The sequence below is a fragment of the Diceros bicornis genome, chromosome 18, assembly GCF_020826845.1.
Source record: "Diceros bicornis minor isolate mBicDic1 chromosome 18, mDicBic1.mat.cur, whole genome shotgun sequence".
NCBI lineage: Eukaryota > Metazoa > Chordata > Mammalia > Perissodactyla > Rhinocerotidae > Diceros > Diceros bicornis.
Window position 1 is genome coordinate 45,470,349 of NC_080757.1, and position 22,163 is coordinate 45,492,511.

The following is a 22,163-nucleotide window of genomic DNA, read 5'->3' on the forward strand; positions in this document are numbered from 1 at the left end:
AAATGTTCTAAAATAAACACATATTTATTTTGCAATAAGAAAAACCACAAAAGCTGTTTTAAAATTAAAGTTGTTAAACCAGCTTATTCAGTGTCTAGGGCTGCTACAAAGACTGTCCAGGGTCTGTGAAACCTTAAGGAGAGCAATTAGGACATCAGTATCCCTTCCCCAGCCCTTCATTTCCAGATGCTTACACAGCCCAGAATATCCACTGATTGGAACTGAAAGAAAAGCATGGAACAATTAACTACCCCTGTCCGGGGTTAACACCCAAGGCAATAATCCAGTTTTTAACCTTTGCATACTTTGAACCCATGCCACCCACTGAACCCGAAGAATTCTCACTATTCACCAGCAGAGGGACCCTTAGCTCCTCTGAAACGTAGTGCTTGCTGATGCTACAGTCTGCTATCAAGTCTGATTCCACAGAGGACTCACAGCCATATCTTCCAAATTTCCTCCAAAAAATTATTTTAGGTGCTTCAAAAGATGGAGAAAAATGAGTTCTACAAGTCAACCAAAGATAATTGTATAAAAGTTAAGTTTAGGATACTTTATCACATTTCATAAAAAGGGCCCAAGTTGTTTGATATTTTAAATGGCTCTAATTATTGGAACTAATACAGTAATAACTTCAAGTGAAAACAGAGAGTGAGCTCTCTGCAAAATAACACGCAGTGGGACTGTTGATTGGGAACACTAACAGCTTTTGGTGTGGGGAGAAAAAAGCCTGTAGATGAGAGAACAAGATGCCAAGAATAAATATAAATCAACCACTTTATCTGCAAACAGCTGGCCTTGAGAATAGATATAAATCCTTGTTTTTTGGAAAGGAGCTTTTGTTCAAAATGTTTCAAAGACCATGAGAGTGGCAAAAGTATTTTGTTTTCAAATAAAGTACAAGTTCTTTACTATCTTATCTTTTTGATTCACTCATCTATTTTCCTTTGTGATTGCAAAGGGTTTATTCAATGCCCTGACCTCACCTTCTTCCCATTTCTCTGGTGGGAAAGGTATAGAACTCTCATTGCTCCCCTTAGTTTTGCCTATGAAAAGAATCTGCAATGGAGTAAAGGATCACTGGTTACCAGTGAGCTAAGTCTGATGCTGCATTACTTAATTAATTAACCCTTCCCTTCTGTTCTTCCAAATGGTAGTCATCAGTCTTCTTCTGGAAGTCTTCTCAACTAACCTCATCTTATGTTGACAGTATACTTTTCTTCTAGATTCTTTTGAGGATGTTTATAGTAATTACTAAAATAGACATGTAAGGCTGAAAATATATTAATATAACAAGCCGTATGTGTGTGTGTATGACAATCTTGATTGTGCGAATAAGCTTGAGCATGGATAATTCCAAAAGGTACAAGGTTATAAAATTTTTTTAAACTTGTCCTTGGATTTGGCAGGTAAACCTCGCGTTCTCCGAAATCATTTCATATCTCCCCTCTAGAAAAATAGTGTGGAGACAGATATATGTAAGTATATATATATATTACATACATATATATACCATAGCTTTTCACACTACAGAAGCTGGAAAATTGTCCTATTTCCTCACCCTACTTGTTACCTTCCTCAATTATTCTGGCCATCAGCTCTACAGTAGGACTAGGTACCCTTAATTCTTAAAGTGATTCAAGATTTTTCCTGTCTTACAACTTGAAGGAAACTGGGGGACCTGTGAGAGGATCCCAGCACGGAAAGGAGGCTCAAGTGGAAGGTCTCCCACTTTCTTGGTGGTCTGCACGTCCACCAGCGCCGCCTCAGGAAAAAACGACTCCGGGGCGAAATTCTGCCGGCGCGCTCCCGGTACCCAATAAGTATTTCCCCCACTGAGGGCGCGCCCAACCCTGCGGTGCTCGAGCGCCACCCGGACGGCGCGACTCCGGAACCACCCCGCCCAGCCTCCGTCTCTTCCCGCCCAGACCCCGCGCCTTCCGGAAGGGGGCGTGGCGCGCAGGAAGTTCTCTCGTTACGGAAAGGCAGGGTTTTCCGGCTCCGGTGTCATGGCCGGCTCCTACACCGAAGGTGAGCTCGGAGCTGTCGGCGGGAAGAGGCAGCAGTTTGGGAGCCGATTCTTGAGCGAGCCGGCGCGCGTCTTCCACCACAATGCCTGGTAACCGCCCTGCCCCTCGCCCGGCCTGCGGCTCGCCCTCTGTCGCGCCGCCCCGAGCGCTGCGAAAACCCCCTGACCGCCGGCCATGGCTCACGCTGCCTTACTCGAGGCGCTCTCCTTCCCCGGGAGAGGCGCTCTGGGGCCAGCTCCTCGCCCTGCCGGCAGCTGGAACGTGAGGCCCCTAACCTGCCCGTTTGGTTTTTCCAGGGACAATGTGGAGTGGTCGGAAGAGCAGGCCGCGGCGGCGGAGAGGAAAGTCCAGGAGAACAGCGCCCAGCGGGTGTGCCAGGATAAGCAAGGTGCGCCTAGGTGGGCCCTCAGTGGCACCCATAGCCAGCGTATTGCTGGACGCGCCGTCCCGGAGAGGCCGGAGAACCGAGGCCGCCAAGAGCCTTTGTTGCTGGACTGACACCGAACTCGGGGGTAGAACGGCAAGAGGAGGGGATGGGCAAGGATGGAAAAGGGCAACACTTTAAAATCTTGTTAGGGCATAGAGAGTGTTTTGGTTTTTCTTTTATTTGGGAGGGGGTAATGTGTCTTGATATGTTCTAGTGATTAAGTTTTTAGTTATGTTGAGTAGACCCATATTAATGTGGCTGGCGAATGGCAACCGTGTGGTCACATGATTTGTCTTAGAGGATGTACTTTATACATGATTACACTTTGACGAAATGTTGCCGTTGAAGCTAGATCCAAATGATCAGATTCTAAATATTGGGGGAGGAGGCTAATAACTGGTAAATTATGTGTCTTTTCCTTGTGTAATGGCTGTGAGGATTTGGGGCTTCTGCCAAGGAAAGATGGATGAAGCAGAATGGAGATAAATCTAGCCAAAGAAAAAGAGACCTCTTCAGGAGAGGTGGATGATTTCACTGCAAAGTATCCCTCAGTACTAAAACTAGGACTGGTTTGGGCTATGTCCTAAAAGACGATTGAAGGTAGGACTAGAAATTGGAGAGTAGTACTCACTGAAAGAGTTCTGTACAACAATTAGAAGATTCCAGTTACAAAATATTCACCCTACATAGTTTTACAGGGACTAGATCAAAGCAAGTTAAAGCTGAAAGGGATTTTGAAAAGCATGTAGTCCAATATCCTCTTTTTACAGATAAAGAAACTTGGACCGCAGGACATTAAGTGCCTTGCCCAGAGGTAAGCAGTTAGTTAGCAGTAGCAGTGGTGGAACTAAAATCCAATTTCTTAGGTTTTTATTCTTTCTGCTACACTGGTCAAGGCCCTGTATTGGCAAAGAGCTGAAAACTGAAATCTAGGACTACCTTAAACAACAGCTTTCTTTTGAACAGTCCACACTTTTTAATCTCTCCTGTCCTCTATCATCAAAACTCTTCTCATCTGAAGACATTTTTCCCTCTTACCAGCATTTTCTATTTTCCTTTTAGCCTTGTTTCCATTTTTAATATATATTAGTAGTATTGAATTCGTTTATGGACTTCACATTATAAAGAACCACAGACAAGGGAACATATTTAATGAAGAGCTGCCTGTGTGGTAACCATTGAGTTCACATGGAGAATTGAAGAACCTGGGACATTTAGCTTTGTAAGAGAAGATTTAGAGAGGGAAATAACTGCACTCAGATATAAAAGCTTTGTTCTGGATGGGCCTGAGAAGTAGTAGAACTTTTGACCAGAAGTGATTAGACAGATTTTTTTGCTTAATGTTAGAATTTTCTAATAATTAAGAGCCATTCAGAGATGTAGAAGGAAAATTCATAGGTAGTAAGTTCCCTGGCAGAAGTTGGACTCCCAAGTGTGATCGGTGGCACAACTAAATGACCTCCAGCTCTGAGACTATTGAGGATGCTTTTAGTATAAAATGACATTCGGTGAAGCAGGATGATAATTGACATTAGATACAAGTAAAATATGGGGAGATGGTTCTTACAGTTCTTTCTTAAATATTTTCAGTTGATTATGAGCTCAATGCCCACAAATACTGGAACGACTTCTACAAAATTCATGAAAATGGGTTTTTCAAGGATAGACATTGGCTTTTTACTGAATTCCCAGAGCTGGCACCTGGCCAAAACCAAAATCACTTGAAGGATTTACCCTCAGAGAATGAGAGAAGTGAAGTACCTCAATGTAGAAGCAGTGAGAATGGACCTGGTTTAATAATAGAAGAACAGCACACGTGTTCTTCAAACGGCCTTGGACATAAAACACAGACACCTTCCCTGGAGGAGAATGTAACTCAGAAACTCAGTCACCTGGAAATCTGTGCTGATGAGTTTCCTGGATCCTCAGCCACCTATCGAATACTTGAGGTAATCTCCCTTTATCGTCCTGGTAGTGGGGCTTGTGAAGCTTTTTGCACATGGGAAACAGAGAGAGGTTGACCACAAAAGTGACTTCTGTCTGATGAAGCTGACTAGACATGACACTTATGTTGGCCTGGGTTCTCTTCCATTTTTGAACTAATGAAATGCCCTAAATACAGACCAGATAGCTAGTGGTCATGGCAAACAAAGATAGATCACCTGAGGTCCTACCTGGGAATATCATGGTGCGTCCGCACGTTGTAGCGTCGTGCTTTACCTGCCATCTGGAAGAGACAAGGCAACTTCTGTTACTTTTCTTCTAATACAATTATAAGTTGGAGAGATTGGTTGGGATGGTGCCTGCTTCGTAGGCATGGGAGAATTCTTGTTTTCTGAGTTTGGATTATGTTGCAGAGGCAAGGCTAGACCTGAAAAAGTGTCTAGGTGGGTACTATCCCATTAATTCACAAATGGTGGCTACACACTCCATTGGAAGCTGATTAGCCTTGGGATTGGGTCCTTACCCTCCCCAAACAGAATGGGACTTTGCCTCTCTCTCTCTCTGCCTCATAGATGTCACAAGGATTCATTGAGATAATGTATGTAAAATGGCTAAGAATAGTGTCTAGCACATAATAAGCCCTCAGTAAATGGTCACTGTTTTTATTATCACACCCAGTGCTGTATTTAGGACAATGTTAAGGTCCCCTTTTCATGAATTTTTCAGCCCAGTATATTAGAAACATTTTTCCAGTAATGATATAGTGGAGCTCATTAAGAAAATATTTCATCTATACAGCTATTTGTTAGAACTCAAAACGTAAAGACAACCTATGCCCCCTTTTTTTTTTTTAATAATTTTATTTATTTATTTTTCCCCCCAAAGCCCCAGTAGATAGTTGTACGTCATAGCTGCACATCCTTCTAGTTGCTGTACGTGAGACACGACCTCAGCATGGCCGGAGAAGCGGTGCGTCGGTGCATGTCCGGGATCCGAACCCCGGGCCGCCAGCAGCAGAGCGCGTGCACTTAACCGCTAAGCCACGGGGCCGGCCCTATGCCCTTTTTTCTAACCAGCTCCCTTCTGCTAATGAAAGCCCGTGCTCTTGTCTTATGCTACCTCCTTAAGGGTTCCTGAGGTCAAGGTCAGGGAATGTCATGGGTACTGTTTAGCTCTGGTCACTACACCTTCCCTGATACAATTAGGCAAGTTTATCTATTGTTGATTAGCTATCTAGCTTCAGGGAATCAATTCTTTGGAAAATTCTTTGATTAATAGTTCATTTCTGTCTGCAGGTTGGTTGTGGTGTTGGAAACACAGTCTTTCCAATTTTACAAACTAACAAGTAAGTATGTTGTGAAGTTTAACTATATGACAGCAAAGGAGAAAAATGGGGGGTTTGTTGTTTCTTAAAATTCTTCCTGCATCAAACTGGTGACAGTGATTATTGGGAAGCAAGGGTTATAGGAGATGTAGATTTCTACATTATCTATTTATGGATTGTTTTGATTTATAAGTTAACCTTTGTTATCAGGGAAATTAGTGAGATTTAAAACGTGTTACATTGTTAATATATAGTGCCTTCCTCTAAGGCACTTAAAACATTTTCAGTTTCTCTGCTGTCATGATCTCTCTGAGGAACAGTCTGGTGGCTAGGCTGTCATTTTCACCCCACGGTAGAGTTGAGGAAGCTGACCTACATGAAGGTTGTCTCCTATTTTCAAGCTACTCATGGAAATGACATTCTAGTTCCATGTTCTCCATTGGAACCCACTGTTTCTCAAAGGTTCGAAATAAATAATTTTGCTATTTTAGCCCACAGTACTTAGAATTCATTGAGACACTAGCGTCGTTTAAAATATGCATTTTTGGGCCGGCCTAAATGGTGGTGGCATAGTGGTTAAGTTCGAGCATTCTGCTTTGGCGGCCCAGGGTTCGCAGGTTCAGATCCTGGGCGTGGACCTACTCACTGCTCATCAAGCCATGCTGAGGCAGCGTCCCACATAGAAGAGCTACAGCTCTACAACTATGATATACAGCTATGTACTGGGGCTTTGAGGAGTAAAAAAAGAAAAAGAGGAAGATTGGCAACAGATATTAGTGCAGGGCCAAACTTCCTTTAAAAAAAATAAATTAATTAAAAAATAAAATATGCATTTTATTGTTAGAAATTTCTAAGAAAACTTGGAAAGTTATAGTAGCTTACAGTGAAGGAAAGAGGTTGTTCCACTGTCATATCACACTTTTAGGAATCTACCTCAAATGGGAGATCAACTTCCCTTTGAGAGCTGTGACCGCTAGTTGTTAGTGTCAGGGATAATGAGTATAAAGTAGAGACGGCATATTCGCCACAGCCTGGTTGTGCTGTTTAAATGAGATCAGTGTGCTCAGTGTCTTGCTAGAATCCACTTGTTCCTGTAGTTGACTTGCTTAAAATTGATGTAGGCTTTCTCCTACCTACCATCTACTGTCAGATTTAAATTGTTCAGCATAGTTTTCATAACTCTATACAAGATTGTGTCCTACGAAGTATGTCTTGTTTCTTATCTCTCATATGAGTTGGTCACACTCTTCATGTCTTTCCTTGGCTCTGTACCTTCTCAGATGTCCTCTTTCCTTTCTACTAGACTGCGCCTTTCCTTCCTTCCTCAAATTCCAGGTCAGAAAATTCCAGAAAACTGATCTAATTAATACAGTCCAGCTGTATCATTCTGCAGTCTTTGCAGCCTTATATGTTTCTTGTGTTACCTTAATGCCTACTTTATTTCTGTTAGAAGTTCTTATCATTTTTTGTACCATGTCTAGTGAAGCCTTTGGATCCCTTTTCAGGCTAATGTGTTTGTTTTTATATATAACAGCTTTATTGAGATATAATTCAAAGTATACAGTTCAATGGTGTGATTCACAGAGTTGTGCAGCCATCGCCACGATCAATTTTAGAAGATTTTTTTTTTTTTTTTTTTTGTGAGGAGATCAGCCCTGTGCGAACATCTGCCAATCCTCCTCTTTTTTTTTGCTGAGGAAGACTGGCCCTGGGCTAACATCCGTGCCCATCTTCCTCCGCTTTATATGGGACGCCGCCCCAGCATGGCTTGTCGAGCAGTGTGTCGGTGCGCACCGGGGATCTGAACCGGCAAACCTCAGGCCGCGCAGCGGAGCACGCGCACTTAACCGCTTGCGCCACCAGGCCGGACCCTAGAAGATTTTTAACCACCCCAAAAAGAAACCCTGTACCCATTAGCAGTCACTCCCCATTTCCCACCTTTTCCCACCCCCAGCCGTAGGCAACTACTGATCTACTTTCTGTATATAGACTTGTCTGGGGCTAATTTTTTTAAGTATGTAAAGTAAAATAGAGGAAACCAATAATTCTGGAATACAGTTCTAGCCACCGAGCCTGATTAAGGACCTCTGATTTATGTAGCACTTTATATGTTTTTTTCTTATATCTTTTACCATATTTTTCTGATTTCAAAAGTAATGCATGTCCACTAGAAAACTTGGAAAGTAAAGCAAAGCACAAAGAAGAAAACACACCTTATCTGCAGGGTCTAAAAGAGGATATAAATCAAAAAAGATTTTAACCAAAATGAAATGTTGTGGCTAATAGGTGTGATTTCTTTGAATGAATGGTGCTCTGCTATTTCATATTTTAACTCTGCTACACAGGAAAGAGAACAGACATAGTTCAGTATGTAATCTAATTGTTGTGCTGTTTTTTTCTGTCTGTTTCAGTGACCCAGGACTCTTTGTTTACTGTTGTGATTTTTCTTCCACAGCCGTAGAATTGGTCCAGGTGAGTGCAGTGGCTCCCATCAGTAATTTTCACTGATTAAAGGGAAAAGGGTCTCCTAAAACTCAAGGTCTCTATTATCTTATTATGCTGTGGTCTGAAAGTAGATTCACTGAAACAGCCTGGAGTAGAGGAAAGGGCCAGACGTGAATTCAGATTCTGCCACTTGTCCGCTCTTGATCTCTCCAAACTTACGTTTTAAGGATTGAAATGAGATGATTGTTTCAGTCAGTTCTTTGAGTTACGAGTTACAGAAACTTCTAGACAAACTCAGCCAGTAAAAGGGAATATCATAGAACCCAAGGGCGTCAAGTGTAGCCAGGACGGGAGCTCAGCCCTGCAAAGGTGTCAGGTACCAAGGCAAGCTTGCTGGCTGGTGACAGGTGTTGCTGCCCCTTTCTTCTGTCACAGCAATGATGTCTCACGTCTCGTTGCCCAGTGCCTGTTTGCTTTTTGTTCTTGTTTGTTTGCAGACCAGCTTTCTCTAGCAGGTTTTCCAGGTTTTGCACATGGCCCCCAACATGCTTCCTCCTCACAGTCCCTTAGAAGTCCACCCTGTTCAGGTGTTCTCAGAACCTCCCCAGAATGACTGTGTCCTGATTCCAAAGTCCCCAGAAAGTCTGGTTGATGCAGCCCAGCTGATAATGAACTTGCCCTGTTTGAATTAGCTGTGACCAGTGAGGAACACAGTCACGTTATTGGAGAAGAGAGATGTGGGTGGAGAAGTGACCCTAAAATGTGTCTGGTACAATCGTGTGTGATGCTCCTAGCACAGGAGCTCAGGAATTGGTACTTTGTATTTTTCTGGATCTAGATCAGATGAATATTGAGGCTTATCTTTAGTAAATTTTATGATAATAAAGTATAGGTTAAATTTTCCACATCTAGAGAAATAGATTTTCCTGGAGAATTCTGTGATCTGTTTAATATGTTGTAGATAGGAGTTGTTTTAAATCATGCTTTTTCAGTATGTTCTGTTTCACTCCTTATGAGTTTTTCTTTTCCGTCTTGGTCAGTTACCTTCCTGATCATTTTCCAGGCCTCAGATCTGACTTTGCATCAGAATAAAGAGTAAACGTAGAGGATTCAGGAAGCTTCCATTTTAAAAGTACCAATTAGATTCCACAGGCTCTTTCCTAGAGTTATCCCTGATTCCTGCCCCTCGAGTAAGAATACCTGCCATGATGGTGAGAACCGCACCCCTCAGTGGGAAGTAGCAGCGATTAGTTTAAAGCAAGATGAGCTTTTCTTGAGGGTATGTGGACATTTTCTAGCCTATTCTCTCTTCCAACTGTCTGCAGACAAATTCAGCATATGATCCTTCTCGCTGTTTTGCCTTTGTTCACGATCTGTGCGATGAAGATAAGAGTTACCCAGTGCCCAGGGGAAGTCTTGACATCATCATCCTCATATTTGTTCTTTCAGCAATTGTTCCAGACAAGTAAGTTTTAGGTCTCTTAACCAGTAGTGTAATAAAAACAAAGCTTTGGTCAGGGACCTTGATGTTAGAGTGGGTCCTAATTAAAAAGGATTTTATGTGTGTTCTGATAGACAGGAAGAAGCCACTCCATCCAAAGTGATATGAGCATCTCAACCATTTTCCTAATTTTGTCTGAAAGTCCAACTTCTGTCTCAGCCTCTAAACCTCTGCTTGTTGACTGCAGTGGTCAGTTCTTTTCGTTGTTATGGTTTAACGTCCCCAAAGAATGGGGGAGCAGTCTTTAGTGGGTGTGTGAAGAAATTCCCTATTGATCGCATAACATACTGTTTTAGAACTGTAGGTGCCACAGTTGTTAGATAACATCCCATTACTGGCCTTTTTAAATGCTTTCAATAACCAAGCTTATTAAAATTTACAGTGAACCTTAACTTAGGTGTTCTCTGATGCTTAAGTCCTTTGGAAAACTGCAGTGCCGGAGAATTCCATAAAATCAAGTTTAGATAAAAGGAAAATAGATTGCTGCACCCTAAAGGTACCGTTAAAGCCTCATCGCTATACGCGGTAGTCATCCTGATGAAATACTGTCTCAAGGAAGCAGTATCAGTCAGAGACCTGGGGGCGTGATTGCCTCTGTAGTTCACATTTCCTCTAGAATAGCGTTGAGTCATCTGACCTGACAGGGATGTTATGAGTGTGAAATAAAGGCAGGAGAACCCAAAGGGCTTGGCATGGTTCTAAACATGAATAACTGCAGGAGTTTAAGTGCTACAAACTTTTAAAGATTGACATGGACTGAAACAAAATATTAGAATTAAAAATTTATTATTCAGTGGTTAAATAGACTTTCAACTGTTGTTTTGGAAGTTTGTAGCATTTATACTTCTGACATTATTAAAGCTGAAACCTGTACCAAGGCTCCATATATGGAAAGGGCAGCTGGAAATGTAAAGCACTCTGCTCATTATACTCATTTGCATACTGACTATCACCATGTAGAGTGTAAGTTCCTGAGGTTCAGTCTTCATTTAACAAATGGAAAGATACAGTCGCTGCATTCAAGAGCTCGGGCCTAGTGAAGCAGGCAGATGAGTCAACTAGCAGCCTCCACACCAGGTGGTCAGGGCTCCGCTCAGAGATCCATGGGAGCACAGGGCAGGGATGGCATCCCCATGAGGTGATCCCAGGAGGAGTAGGAAGTGAGCCAGGCAGAGAGCATGTAACTTCCCCCACAGGGACCCCTACTGAAGAAGCGGGTTGTCTTCTGGTCTCTTCATACTGAAGGCAGTGAATTGAAGCCACAGTTGTGAGCAAACATCAGAGCTTTGGGCATGTGCTCCAGTTCTAAGTGAAGCAAGGGCAGAGGAACTAAGATTTCAGGGCTGGTGTGTCAGGGTTAGGAAGTCCACTGGCTTTTCGGGATATGCCACAGGGGAAAGGAGCCCTGTCCTTAAGGAGACCTGATCTTCATTCCCTGCTGCCCCACAGGATGCAGAAGGCTATCAACAGGCTGAGCAGGCTTCTGAAGCCTGGAGGAATGATGCTTCTGCGAGATTATGGCCGCTATGACATGGCTCAGCTTCGGTTTAAAAAAGGTATTTTGCCACTATAATCAAAATAATGGTTTTGCCATCCAAATAGACATAAAATCAGTGAAACAGAATAGAGATTCTAGAATTATAGCTCCATATATAAAGCCATTTAATACATGACAAGGGTGGTACATTTTTTTGTGTGTGTGAGGAAGATCGGCCCTGAGCTAACATCTGCCAATCCTCCTCTTTTTTTGCTGAGGAAGACTGGCCCTGGGCTAACATCCATGCCCATATTCCTCCACTTTATATGGGATGCCGCCACAGCATGGCCTGACAAGCGGTGTGTCAGTGCATGCTCGGGATCTGAACTGGCGAACCCCGGGCCGCCACAGCAGAGTGGACGCACTTAACCGCCGGTGCCACTGGGCCGGCCCCGGGTGGTACATTTTTGAAGACTTGTATAATCTAGGTATTGGGGAGGTCTTTTTAACCAAGACAGCTATTTTTAGGAAAAGACGTTTGATTACGTAAATAGTTTTTTTGGTTTTGTTGTTGTTGGGTTTTTTTTGTTTTTTGTGAGGAAGATTAGCCCTGAGCTAACATCTAATGCCAATCCTCCTCTTTTTGCTGAGGAAGATTGGCCCTGCTAACATCCGTGCCCATCTTCCTCTACTTTATGTGGGACGCCGCCACAGCATGGCATGACAAGGAGTGCGTTGATGCGCACTGAGGGTCCGAACCTGCAAACCCCAGGCTGCTGAAGTGGAGCGTGCACACTTAACGGCTACATCACCGGGCGGGCCTGTATAAATAGTTTTAAATGTGGTATGGCTGAACATGTGGCCTCTAAGGTCACTTTGGAGCAGGGGGAGTATGTTTTTCAGAATAGGCCTGGAAGTGGCTTACTCACTTCTGCCCATATCTGCCAAATCTGGTCACATGGTTCCAACCTAACTGCAAGAAGGTCAAGAAATGTAGTCCGTTTGCCTAGGAAGGGGACTAAAGTGGTAAATAGATCATAATGCCTCTGCCACACCATCAAATTAGCAAAGTATCTCAAATAATAACCAATATCATCTCATTCCTTGAGAGCTGTTGGTACTGGACAACGCTTGTTCAAATCTAACAGAATGGGGGCCGGCCCCGTGGCTTAGCGGTTAAGTGCACGCGCTACACTACTGGCGGCCCAGGTTCGGATCCTGGCCGCACACCGACGCACTGCTTCTCCAGCCACGCTGAGGCTGCGTCCCACATACAGCAACTAGAAGGATGTGCAGCTATGACATACAACTATCTACTGGGGCTTTGGGGAAAAAAGGGAATAGGGTTGGCAATAGATGTTAGCCTAGAGCCAGTCTTCCTCAGCAAAAAGAGGAGGATTAGCATGGATGTTAGCTCAGGGCTGATCTTCCTCACAAAAAAAATTAAAATAAATAAATAAATAAATGTGGTATGGCAAAAGATGCCATTAAAAGTTAAAAGACAAATGACAGATTGAGGACAAATATTTTCAGTTAATAAAACAGATAAAAATTCATATCTGTGCTTTTCAAGTGGGGCTGTCAGCAAATTGATAAGGAAAAGATCAGTGACCCACCCAAAAAACAGGCAAGGAATGTTTTAGAGTTGATTTACAGGCGAACATATCCAAATGGCCAAAAAAAAAAACTTGAAGAAAATTAAAATAGCAAAGAAATACCAGTTCTTAAATCTGTTACTGGCCAATTTAAAGAAAGAGGTACACTCCTCCATTATTGGTAGAAATATAAATTTGTTAGCAGCCTTTTTTAAAGCACCTTAGTATTATCTATTCAATCCAACAGTCCTTTTGAGAATTATTCAAGAACCGGCATCTAATATATGTGTAACCAAATCTTGGAAACAAAGTAAATGCCTCTGGATAGGGGACTGTCGTACATGTCACATACAGTAGGCACCATACCACTGATCTTGGAGGGGTTTCCATTCTGTATCACCAAGTGAGAAGAGCAGTGTACAGATGAGTGTTGTAAACTTGATCCTTTGTATAACAGTAGCTGGAGGAAAATAAATGAGTAAAGTAAAGTAAGTAAGTAAGATTACATTGACATTCAAAAAAGTGTAGACGGGTTACACGTCAGGTTGTTAAGTTGATGTAAGGTCAGGGGGCTTAGCAGCAGAAGGGAAAGTGTGTCCATGATGAAAACAGTATACGCGTTACCATATTTATGAATGAGTGTGTGTAGACACGTGGAGAGACATGCGAAAGGACAATCACGAAAACGATAATAGTGGCTGTCTTGAGTTTCCTTAAACTTAGCTATATTGCTTGATTTTTTTTTCCTTTTTTTTACCTAACAAGGACTATGTGCTGTTTATTTAATCGGGGAGGGGGAAAATAAAAGTTGTTTTCATCATGAAACAAAACTCTAGGATGTGGGGCTAGGATCACAGATGTTATGTAACACTGAAGTTTGGTTTGTGCCCTTGGGCTGCTCTTCTCCAAAGCACCACTCCTTTGTAGGAGAGAACGCACAGATTCCTGCAAAGTACCAAATGTGACCAAGAAAAGAAGCTATTCTCTACCTAAGAAATTGCTATCTTGATGCACATTTGATTGGCAGTGAAATTTGAAGAAGTGCTTTAAAGTTTCTCTGATTTTACCACATCACTCTGCAGGTCAGTGTCTGTCTGACAACTTCTATGTGAGAGGCGATGGCACCAGAGTTTACTTCTTCACACAAGGTATGAAAACATTCATCTCTGTTTATGCTGGCAGTCCCCAGATCCCGGATTAACTGCTCCTCAGTGTACTCTCGGAAGTAAAATCATCTGGTCCCCCCCGCCTCTTGCAGCCTTTTGCCTGTCCTTCCCCACCCCTCACACCCTACCCTCAGCCAACCTGAACCGTTCACTCTTCTCCAAATAGGCTCAGCCTGTACAAGCCTTTAGTCCTCAGCTTTGCTCTTCCGCGGTCTGCTCCTCTCTCTCACTTTGTCCGAAGCGGGAAACCTGTCCATTTTGCGAGACTGCAATGCAACTGTTTCCCCCTCTAAGCTGGGTTGTACTTTAGGTGCACCTGAGTGAGGGTGAACTCATCGCTCACTGGGTTCCAGGGATAACCCAGAACTGCTCTCCTCTGCTGCTTGCTCTGCCCCAGGTTTCCCCTCCACCAGTGCCTTATGAATACTCCATTCCTGGGCCCTATGTCGGGTCACGTACATTTTTGAGCCTTTGATTAAGTGACAGAACCTCTCCCCTAAAAAAAAAAAAAAAAAAAAAACGGCTTTGACATAGATATATGTAGATTTTTGTGTACAATTTTAAAGTGTCCATAGAGCCCTTCCTGAAAAATTCCTCCCCATCAGCTGACTCTTAAAGAAACTCTGCCCTGAGTTCCAGGCTGCCTTTCCCAGATGGTTTGGCTTCCCCTACCCAAACGTGAATTTACCGTTACCAAACCGCTGCTACATTTGTAACCAAACAGCCCTGCTAAAGCCACTTAAAATATATAAATAATGACAGCAATCTCACAGAGCCCCATTTAAGATGGGAAGTGATAGACACAATATTTTTTTCCAGGGGAAAATACATAAACATCTCTTTTCCAAACTAGATGAACTGGACACGCTTTTCACTACTGCTGGACTGAAAAAGGTTCAGAACCTGGTGGACCGCCGATTACAAGTGAACCGAGGGAAACAGCTGACAATGTACCGCGTTTGGATTCAGTGCAAATATCGCAAGCCTTTCCTGTCCAGCCCCACTGAGAGCACCTGGGCCTGACGTGATGCGGGCTCACTGGGGCTTTTTAAAAAGAACATCCACAAATGGAGTCATGTTGATGTCAGACAGTTCAGGGATTCAGACAGACTTGAACCATGAACCCAAGAAAAATTACTTTTTATCAAGATTCTAGCAATTGTGCTTCATATTTGTGAGAAGCTCTTTAATATATACGTCTCTCAAGTTTTTTCTTACTTTGGGATCTCAAAGAATCTTATTATTCATGGGCATCAGAATTTAAAAAGCATCAAGAATTTATTTCCATGTGAAAGTATCATATGATAAAGTCATTTGACTGTAAGTCGCATTAAATTATTTGAGAATTCAAATACCTGGGCTAAGCAGTTGATACATACAAAAATGAACGAAGGTCTCATTCAGTAGTGGGGGAAGAATCGTCTGTCTTTGGATGTTTTCCTGTCTCAAAAATACTGCTTTAAAGAGCATCAAATGTGGTGTCTTTGTTAAGTATCTGGTCACGTCTCCATTGAACCCTAGTTCCATGGAATTTTAACCACTGTTCCCCCTCTAAGTAACCTGTGTCTACAAAATTGAAAGGATCTTCACTTTTAGCAAAATTGTCTCATTTTTTATTGTGCCCTTAAATGTTTTACACAAAAAGAATTGAGAGAACTTTATTTTGAAAGTGATTGTCATCAGTGTTACTTTTTTTAATGTTCTGCTTTTTTTCAGTTATCACTTTTATGTGTTTCCCTCTTGATGGTCCATAAGTTATATGATGTATTCTTAATTTTACCAAATAAACAATTTTCAATTCCTTACTCCTACATTTTGGATTTTCAACTCAAATATTCTCATAATTGTTATTTTATTTTAGTTATACATGTGAAAATGTGATAAGACACAAGGATTTTTTTTTTTAATAATTCCAAATTTACAGAAAAGTATAATACCAAGAATATTGCAAGAATAGTCAATTATTTTTTCCTGAATCATTTTTAAGAGTAAGTTGAGAGGTGAGATTCCAACACTCCTGCGTATTTTATTGTGTAATTCCCCTAACTGAGGACATTCTCCTGTATCACAAAGTATATCTGTCAGAAGCAGAAATTAGCATGGAAACACTACCATCCACAAATAACCAAGTTTTCCCAATGGTCCTAATAATATCATTTATCACCCCAAAAAAAGCCATTGTGTTGGGTTTAGTAGTCATGTCTCAGTCTCCTTCAGTCTAGAACAATCCTTCAGGCTTGTTTTCATGACTGTGAAGATTACCAGCTGTTATGCAGACTGCTGCTCAAAATGGGTTTGTTTATGCTTCATCGTGATTTGGTTCAAGTTCCACATTTTTGGCAGGAATATCAGAAGTAATGCTGTGCTCCTCCCATTGCATCCTATCAGGGGATGCGTTGTTTTGAATTACCCCATTATTGGTGATGTTAACCCTGATCACTTTTTTTTTTTTTTTTTAAGATTTTATTTATTTATTCCCCCCAAAGCCCCAGTAGATAGCTGCATGTCATAGCTGCACATTCTTCTAGTTGCTCTATGTGGGATGCAGCCTCAGCATGGCCAGAGAAGCGGTGTGTCGGTGCGCGCCCAGGATCCGAACCCGGGCCGCCAGCAGCAGAGCGCACGCACTTAACCACTAAGCCACGGGGCCGGCCCTACCCTGATCACTTAATTGAGGTGGTGTCTGGTGGGTGTCTCCACTGAAGAGTTAAGTATTTTATAGGGTAGTGCTTTGAGACTATATAAATATCCCATTCCTCATCAAGCTTTGCCCCATAGTTTCAGCATCTATTGCTGTTTCTTGGCTAAATTACCACTATGATGGTAGCCAAATAGTCTTTTCTAATGCCACCCACCTTCTACATTTGTTGGTTGGCATTCTACTGTACAGAAAACTTTCTTTTTTATATTCATTTACTTGATATGGACTCATGGGTTTCTGTTTTATTCTGTGATTATAATACAATACTATCATTTTTTTTGATGCTCACATTGTCCCAGATTTGGCCAGTGGGAGACCCTTCAAATGCTTCTGTGACCTTTGACATGTCCCCATTATTCTTTGAGCACTTCAAGCACAAGTTGTTCCAGGCTCATCTTATACTTTGTCTGCCATAGTCTGAATCACTCATTTCCCCCCAAGGAGTTGTGGTTTCTTTTAGTGGAGAAAGGTATTTAGAAGCCAAATTAAGTGTGCTCACTGCTGTTGGGGTGTTCCTGTACCCAGACCCCCTCAGTGGATGGAGCTCAGGGATATATAGACGTATGTACACACATACTTGCATCTATATTTCTATACTTACATATATATGTAAAACAATTAGATCAATACCTTTGATTCCAATCCAACACCATAGGATTTATTCTAGTTTTTATTCTTCCTCTCTGTACTTGTAGTTTCCCTTTTCCGACAATGGCACACTCCCATGATACTCAATATATTGGGCCAATCCCCTCATATATAACCATTCTTTTGCCACCACCATTCATGGATGCCCTCCTCACCTCTCTTGGGCTCTGACACCCAACTCCAAGCTGCTGTTGCCACCACTCCCTCGCACAGACCCCCTCCTCACCCTGCCCTGGGTCCAACCCCCCCCCCCAGGGGGCCATCACCACCCCCTGCCTCTGCTCTAACTTCCACCTTGCCTGGTTTCACCTAATGAGTTTTCAAAGGTGGGAGGGTTGGAGGAAGGGAGCTCCCATGTTTTCCATTGTAATGAATTTATTTAAAACCGAAAAGACTGTGTCATTGGAATGGTATTTCATTTGCCTTTTGAAATGAAGAACAGAATATATATTAACTGATCCACTAAAGACCTTCCTTTGGAATCTCTGAAGCATTTCAAAGCAACAGGAACAGTTTTTATTTCATCTTCCTAGCACCTGGCTTGGGCTTTGGGCTTCGGTATAAAAGATGAGCCTTTTCCTGCCCCCTGCTCCCTTTTCTGCTCTGCCATCTGCTAAGCTCTCTTCTTTTTCTCTCTGACTTATCTGTCAAGCTAACTTGAACTCTGTAAGGAACTTTGCATAATTTTTCAGCCTCGTAATCACTAATGATGGCCAGAGGACAATTAAATATGGTCAGGGTAGATTAAAGCATGACCTCAGTGCCATTCAAAACACACAGGTGGGGCCGGCCCCATGGCTTAGCAGTTAAGTGCACGCGCTCCACTACTGGCGGCCCGGGTTCGGATCCCGGGCGCGCACCGACGCACTGCTTCTCCGGCCATGCTGAGGCCGCGTCCCACATACAGCAACTAAAAGGATGTGCAGCTATGACATACAACTATCTACTGGGGCTTTGGGGGAAAAATAAATGTAAAAAAAAAAAAAAACAGATGGCCTGGACTATCAGTCTGTCTCTGAATGCTATCTCTTGACATGCCTTTTTTTTTTGGTGAGGAAGATTGGCCCTGAGCTAACATCCATTGCCCATCTTCCTCTTTTTGCCAAGGAAGATTGGCCCTGAACTAACATCTGTACCCATCTTCCTCCATTTTGTATATGGGATGCTGCCACAGCATGGCTTGATGAGTGGTGTGTAGGTCCATACCCAGGATCCGAACCTGTGAACCCCAGGCTGCTGAAGTGGGGCACACGAACTTAACCACTACACCACCGGGCCAGCCCCTCTCTTGATATTCTTAATGCAAGAAAAGTGCTGTGTTGGCTGGAAAGGTAGTTCCAGGTGTGAATCTGCTCAGGAAGTTGTGTGGTTAAAATCTGAGTCTAATAGAGAAGTGTTTCTGAAACTGGTCTTCCTAAGTAGTGTTAAGTTGGCTGAGATAAATTCAATTTTGTTTGAAAAATGAGGGGCAGTTTAATTTGAGACGGCTGTTGGAGCTATTGGAGTGGAGCCGTGTTCCTAAAGGCAGTGCGCAGGGTCAAAGGTGTCACACGATCACCTGGGGAGCATTGGGTTCTTACACCGCGAAAGTGATTTATCTCCCAATTTTGTATGCTTCATCTGGAGCCTGGCCCTGCTAATGCTGTCAAACCTGTGCTTTGCAATGAGTCTGCTACCTGCCTTCGTGTAAGTTCATACTTTCTTAGGCTCTCGTTGGAAAATTAAGGCCTTGAAAACTTAGTAGGAAAAGGAAAATCTAATGTAGTAAGACATCCTACTTTCCTCTAATTGATTCCTATCTTTGCTTAAAGATGTTACTTCAGGAATAGTGAGGAGTTCTATATGCGGCTTAAAAGATGAGATCGGGACAAACAGCTTCTTTCACTCTGTTCACAAAGGACTGTTCTTTGGTTTGTGGCTGCAGCTGCTATTTTCAGAGGCCGGCTGCATTGATGCATTGCAGATTTGTGTATGCTTCTTAATTTGGTGTGCAGATTGACTGGGAACCTTGGTTGAGAGGTGGAAGAAGTGCTGGTGGTGAATTTCACAGGTAAAGACACTGAAATGGTGCATCACAGCCACCTCACTATTTCAGTGAATTTCTAGGTTCAAGATGGGACCCTATCTCTTGACTGTAGTCAGTGGAACGCACTGCGTGACCAAGTTACGGGACAAATAGCCACAATTGGATTCCCTTCTCCAGTGGGGGGTCCTGAGACACACTAGCCAGTAGCAGTGACCAAAGGCTCAAGTTTGGCATCCTCACCCTGAGGTGAACCCCAAATTGCATTCATTCATTCGTTCCCCACCTTCCTTTCTCTGAGTTTGGATTTCTCCATTAAAATTTAAAATATCCTTAGAAGGAGCCACACTTTAAACCTTTCTCAGCAATAGCATGTTAGAGAAACACCCCCAAGGGGATGAGGAGGACTGGAGAAAGTCCTGACGTGGCTACCGTGCTGTTGGTAAGCCCCACACCCTCCTCAGCCTTGCTTCCCATCACTCAACACTTAGAGGGTGATGAAGGCTGACACTCAGTGGAGCTCACTAAGTGATGAGTTTGTTGGGAGAACTTTGTATTCTCAACACTTAGCAGAGTAGCAAAGCGCCTGGCCCATGGATTGTGCACAATAAATGAGGACTGAGTGACTAAATAGCTTCTTTCTGCCCACCCCCCTCAACAGACACTCACTCACACACAGTTTGTATTCAACTTCAGAGGACATATTGTACAGGGCTATGGTTGCTAGTGTCAGCAGCCCAAGCTGGCTTAAACAAGAAAACAGAAGGAGGACACGGGGTGTCTCATGGGCCCCCAGGGCAGAAATGGAGAGGGGCCGCAGAAGAGCCTGGGGAAGTGTGTACTCACCACACTCCCCCAATCTCTCTAAGGACCTTTGCTCTGCTCCTTAGTCCACTTGTAGGAGGCGACCGTAACCCAGCTCTTGAACCTTGATGTCTCTGTAATATGGGCGTGTTGTGTGTGTATGTATGTGTGTGCACGTGTGCACAGATTTAGAAGTAAGCAGTTCCCAGAATGGGTTCACAGACCAGGCAGAGTCCCCAAAAGACATCCACAGAGCACTGTTTTTGTTTCATCCTCCCAAATACTGATATCCGAGCACCACCACTATTTACTTGATCTTTTTAAATTACCTTCTTAAATTTATTTTTAAAAGAAACTTTATATCACTGCTATAAATGTAAAATAAATATCATTTTTCATGAACAAGGTTTTTTTTAAAAAATAAATACAATGAAAACCAAAGAATATTGTAAGTTCTCTCTGGATCCCATTGCCGGCCAAAGGCTCTGAGCCCTGAGCTTGGAAACACAGCAGGGAACACAGCAGACTCACAGCTCTCTCAGAGCTCACATTTGGATGGAGAGACTCCAGTGATAAACCCATAAAACATGGGCCAGCCCAGTGGCGCAGTGGTTAAGTTTGGTGTGCTCCACTGAGGCAGCCCAAGGTTCGCAGGTTCTGATCCCAAGGGCGGACCTACACCACTCATCAGGCCATGCCGTGGCAGCGTCCCACATACAAAATAGAGGAAGAGGGACACAGACGTTAGCTCAGGGCCAATCTTCCTCACCAAAAAAACACAAAAAACAAAAACCATAAAACGTGTATCAGATGGGCAAGTGCCAGGAAGAATTGAGCAGGGTAGGGAGGATAGAGAGGTGGCGGGGATCAGGGGAAGGGTCCCTTGGAGATGGGGTGGGCAGGGCAGGAACAGCCACTGCAAAGGCCTGAGGATCATGGTGGATGCCCACGCTCTCCACCCCAGAGGAACACTGCATCACACACATAAGCTTATGGGACTATTGCTCACTCTTGTAATAAATGTATCTGCCTTTAGCACATTTTAATAAAGAGTATTACCCAAGTGCACTATGTACTAAGAAATGAGTAAGGATGATTACCTGTCTCCTTCTGACCCTCAGGTCCAGGGTCTGGATTCTTCTTGGTTCATCTAGGGACTATTAAAATTGTGAAGCCAGCCGAACTCACCAGAGTCTGGTATATAAATCAGGATTATTGATCTGTGGTCTGAGACATAACAGACAAGCTGTGGGGATCCCCCCAGGAAAGGAAGCTGCTTGAGAAACTGAAGATCAAAAGTTGATTGTTAAGAATATACCAGAGCCCAGGAGTCAGATGGCGCCAAGAGAGGTTTCTGTCAAGCTATAGCTGTCCCGAGGTCCCCCATCTGCACCAACCAAGCAACTGCTGAGCAGATCTGTAATAACACTAACTGGCATTTGTTTCAACCTTAATACTCTTTAAAAAGCTTTTCATAGATTTAATCCTCACAGCACCCCTGTGAAGTATAAGTATAATTATCTCCATTTTACAGATGAGGAAATCCGAAGTTCAGGGAGGGTAAATGGTTTACCAAGGTCAGATGACTAGTGTTAATCGTAAAGTAATTAGCCTAAGATTAAGGAGAAGGAGTTTGATATAAATGATATTTGACATAATATAGGAGTTTAAACATTCTTGGCTCCAAGCAACTGTGCCTGCCCCGGAAAACGTACACCTGCTCAGAGGTTGACCCTGTTGCCTACTCCGTGAAGGGGAGGGAGGAGGGGAGGGAGGAGGGGACGGAGGAGGAGAGGGAAGAGGGGAGGGAGGAGGGGAGGGGAGGAGGGGGGAGGGAGGAGGGGAGGGGAGGGAGGAGGGGAGGGGAGAGAGGAGAGGAAAACCATCCCCACCCCCCACCCCAAACCTCCCAAGGAAAAAGGAAACATTGCAACTATCAGAAATGTAATACAACTATCAAAAATCCATGAAATCAGCTACATAAATTGTGTTGGTTTTGCAACATTGTACAATCAGCAACATTTTCATCAAAATAGAACATTTTAATCCACCACTCTCACCCTGTGTGGGGCCCTGCC

General features: G+C 43.1%; 1 protein-coding gene across 3 annotated transcripts; it reads left to right on the top strand.

Annotated features, from left to right (window-relative positions):
• The first annotated feature begins 1,998 nt into the window (after positions 1-1,998).
• On the top strand, positions 1,999-15,714 carry METTL2A (methyltransferase 2A, tRNA N3-cytidine). 3 transcript variants are annotated; one of them, XM_058561291.1, is made up of 9 exons: positions 1,999-2,119; positions 2,327-2,418; positions 4,048-4,406; positions 5,697-5,746; positions 8,137-8,197; positions 9,496-9,635; positions 11,121-11,227; positions 13,826-13,891; positions 14,763-15,714. In XM_058561291.1, the coding sequence occupies exons 1-9, from the start codon at positions 2,010-2,012 to the stop codon at positions 14,930-14,932; spliced, it is 1,155 nt and encodes a 384-aa protein (XP_058417274.1). In that variant the 5' UTR covers positions 1,999-2,009; the 3' UTR covers positions 14,933-15,714. The 3 variants fall into 3 exon arrangements, with proteins under 3 accessions (XP_058417274.1, XP_058417275.1, XP_058417276.1); XM_058561292.1 differs by lacking the exons at positions 13,826-13,891; positions 14,763-15,714 and adding an exon at positions 13,655-13,819; XM_058561293.1 differs by lacking the exons at positions 13,826-13,891; positions 14,763-15,714 and adding an exon at positions 13,671-13,819.
• The last annotated feature ends 6,449 nt before the right edge of the window (positions 15,715-22,163 follow it).

Bases quoted from the DNA above. Each gene is read 5' to 3' on its own strand.
- METTL2A (XM_058561291.1), top strand. From the start codon at position 2,010: ATGGCCGGCTCCTACACCGAAGGTGAGCTCGGAGCTGTCGGCGGGAAG. The intron at 2,120-2,326 runs GTAACCGCCCTG...TGGTTTTTCCAG, and splicing joins GTCTTCCACCACAATGCCTG to GGACAATGTGGAGTGGTCGG. The intron at 8,198-9,495 runs GTGAGTGCAGTG...AACTGTCTGCAG, and splicing joins CAGCCGTAGAATTGGTCCAG to ACAAATTCAGCATATGATCC.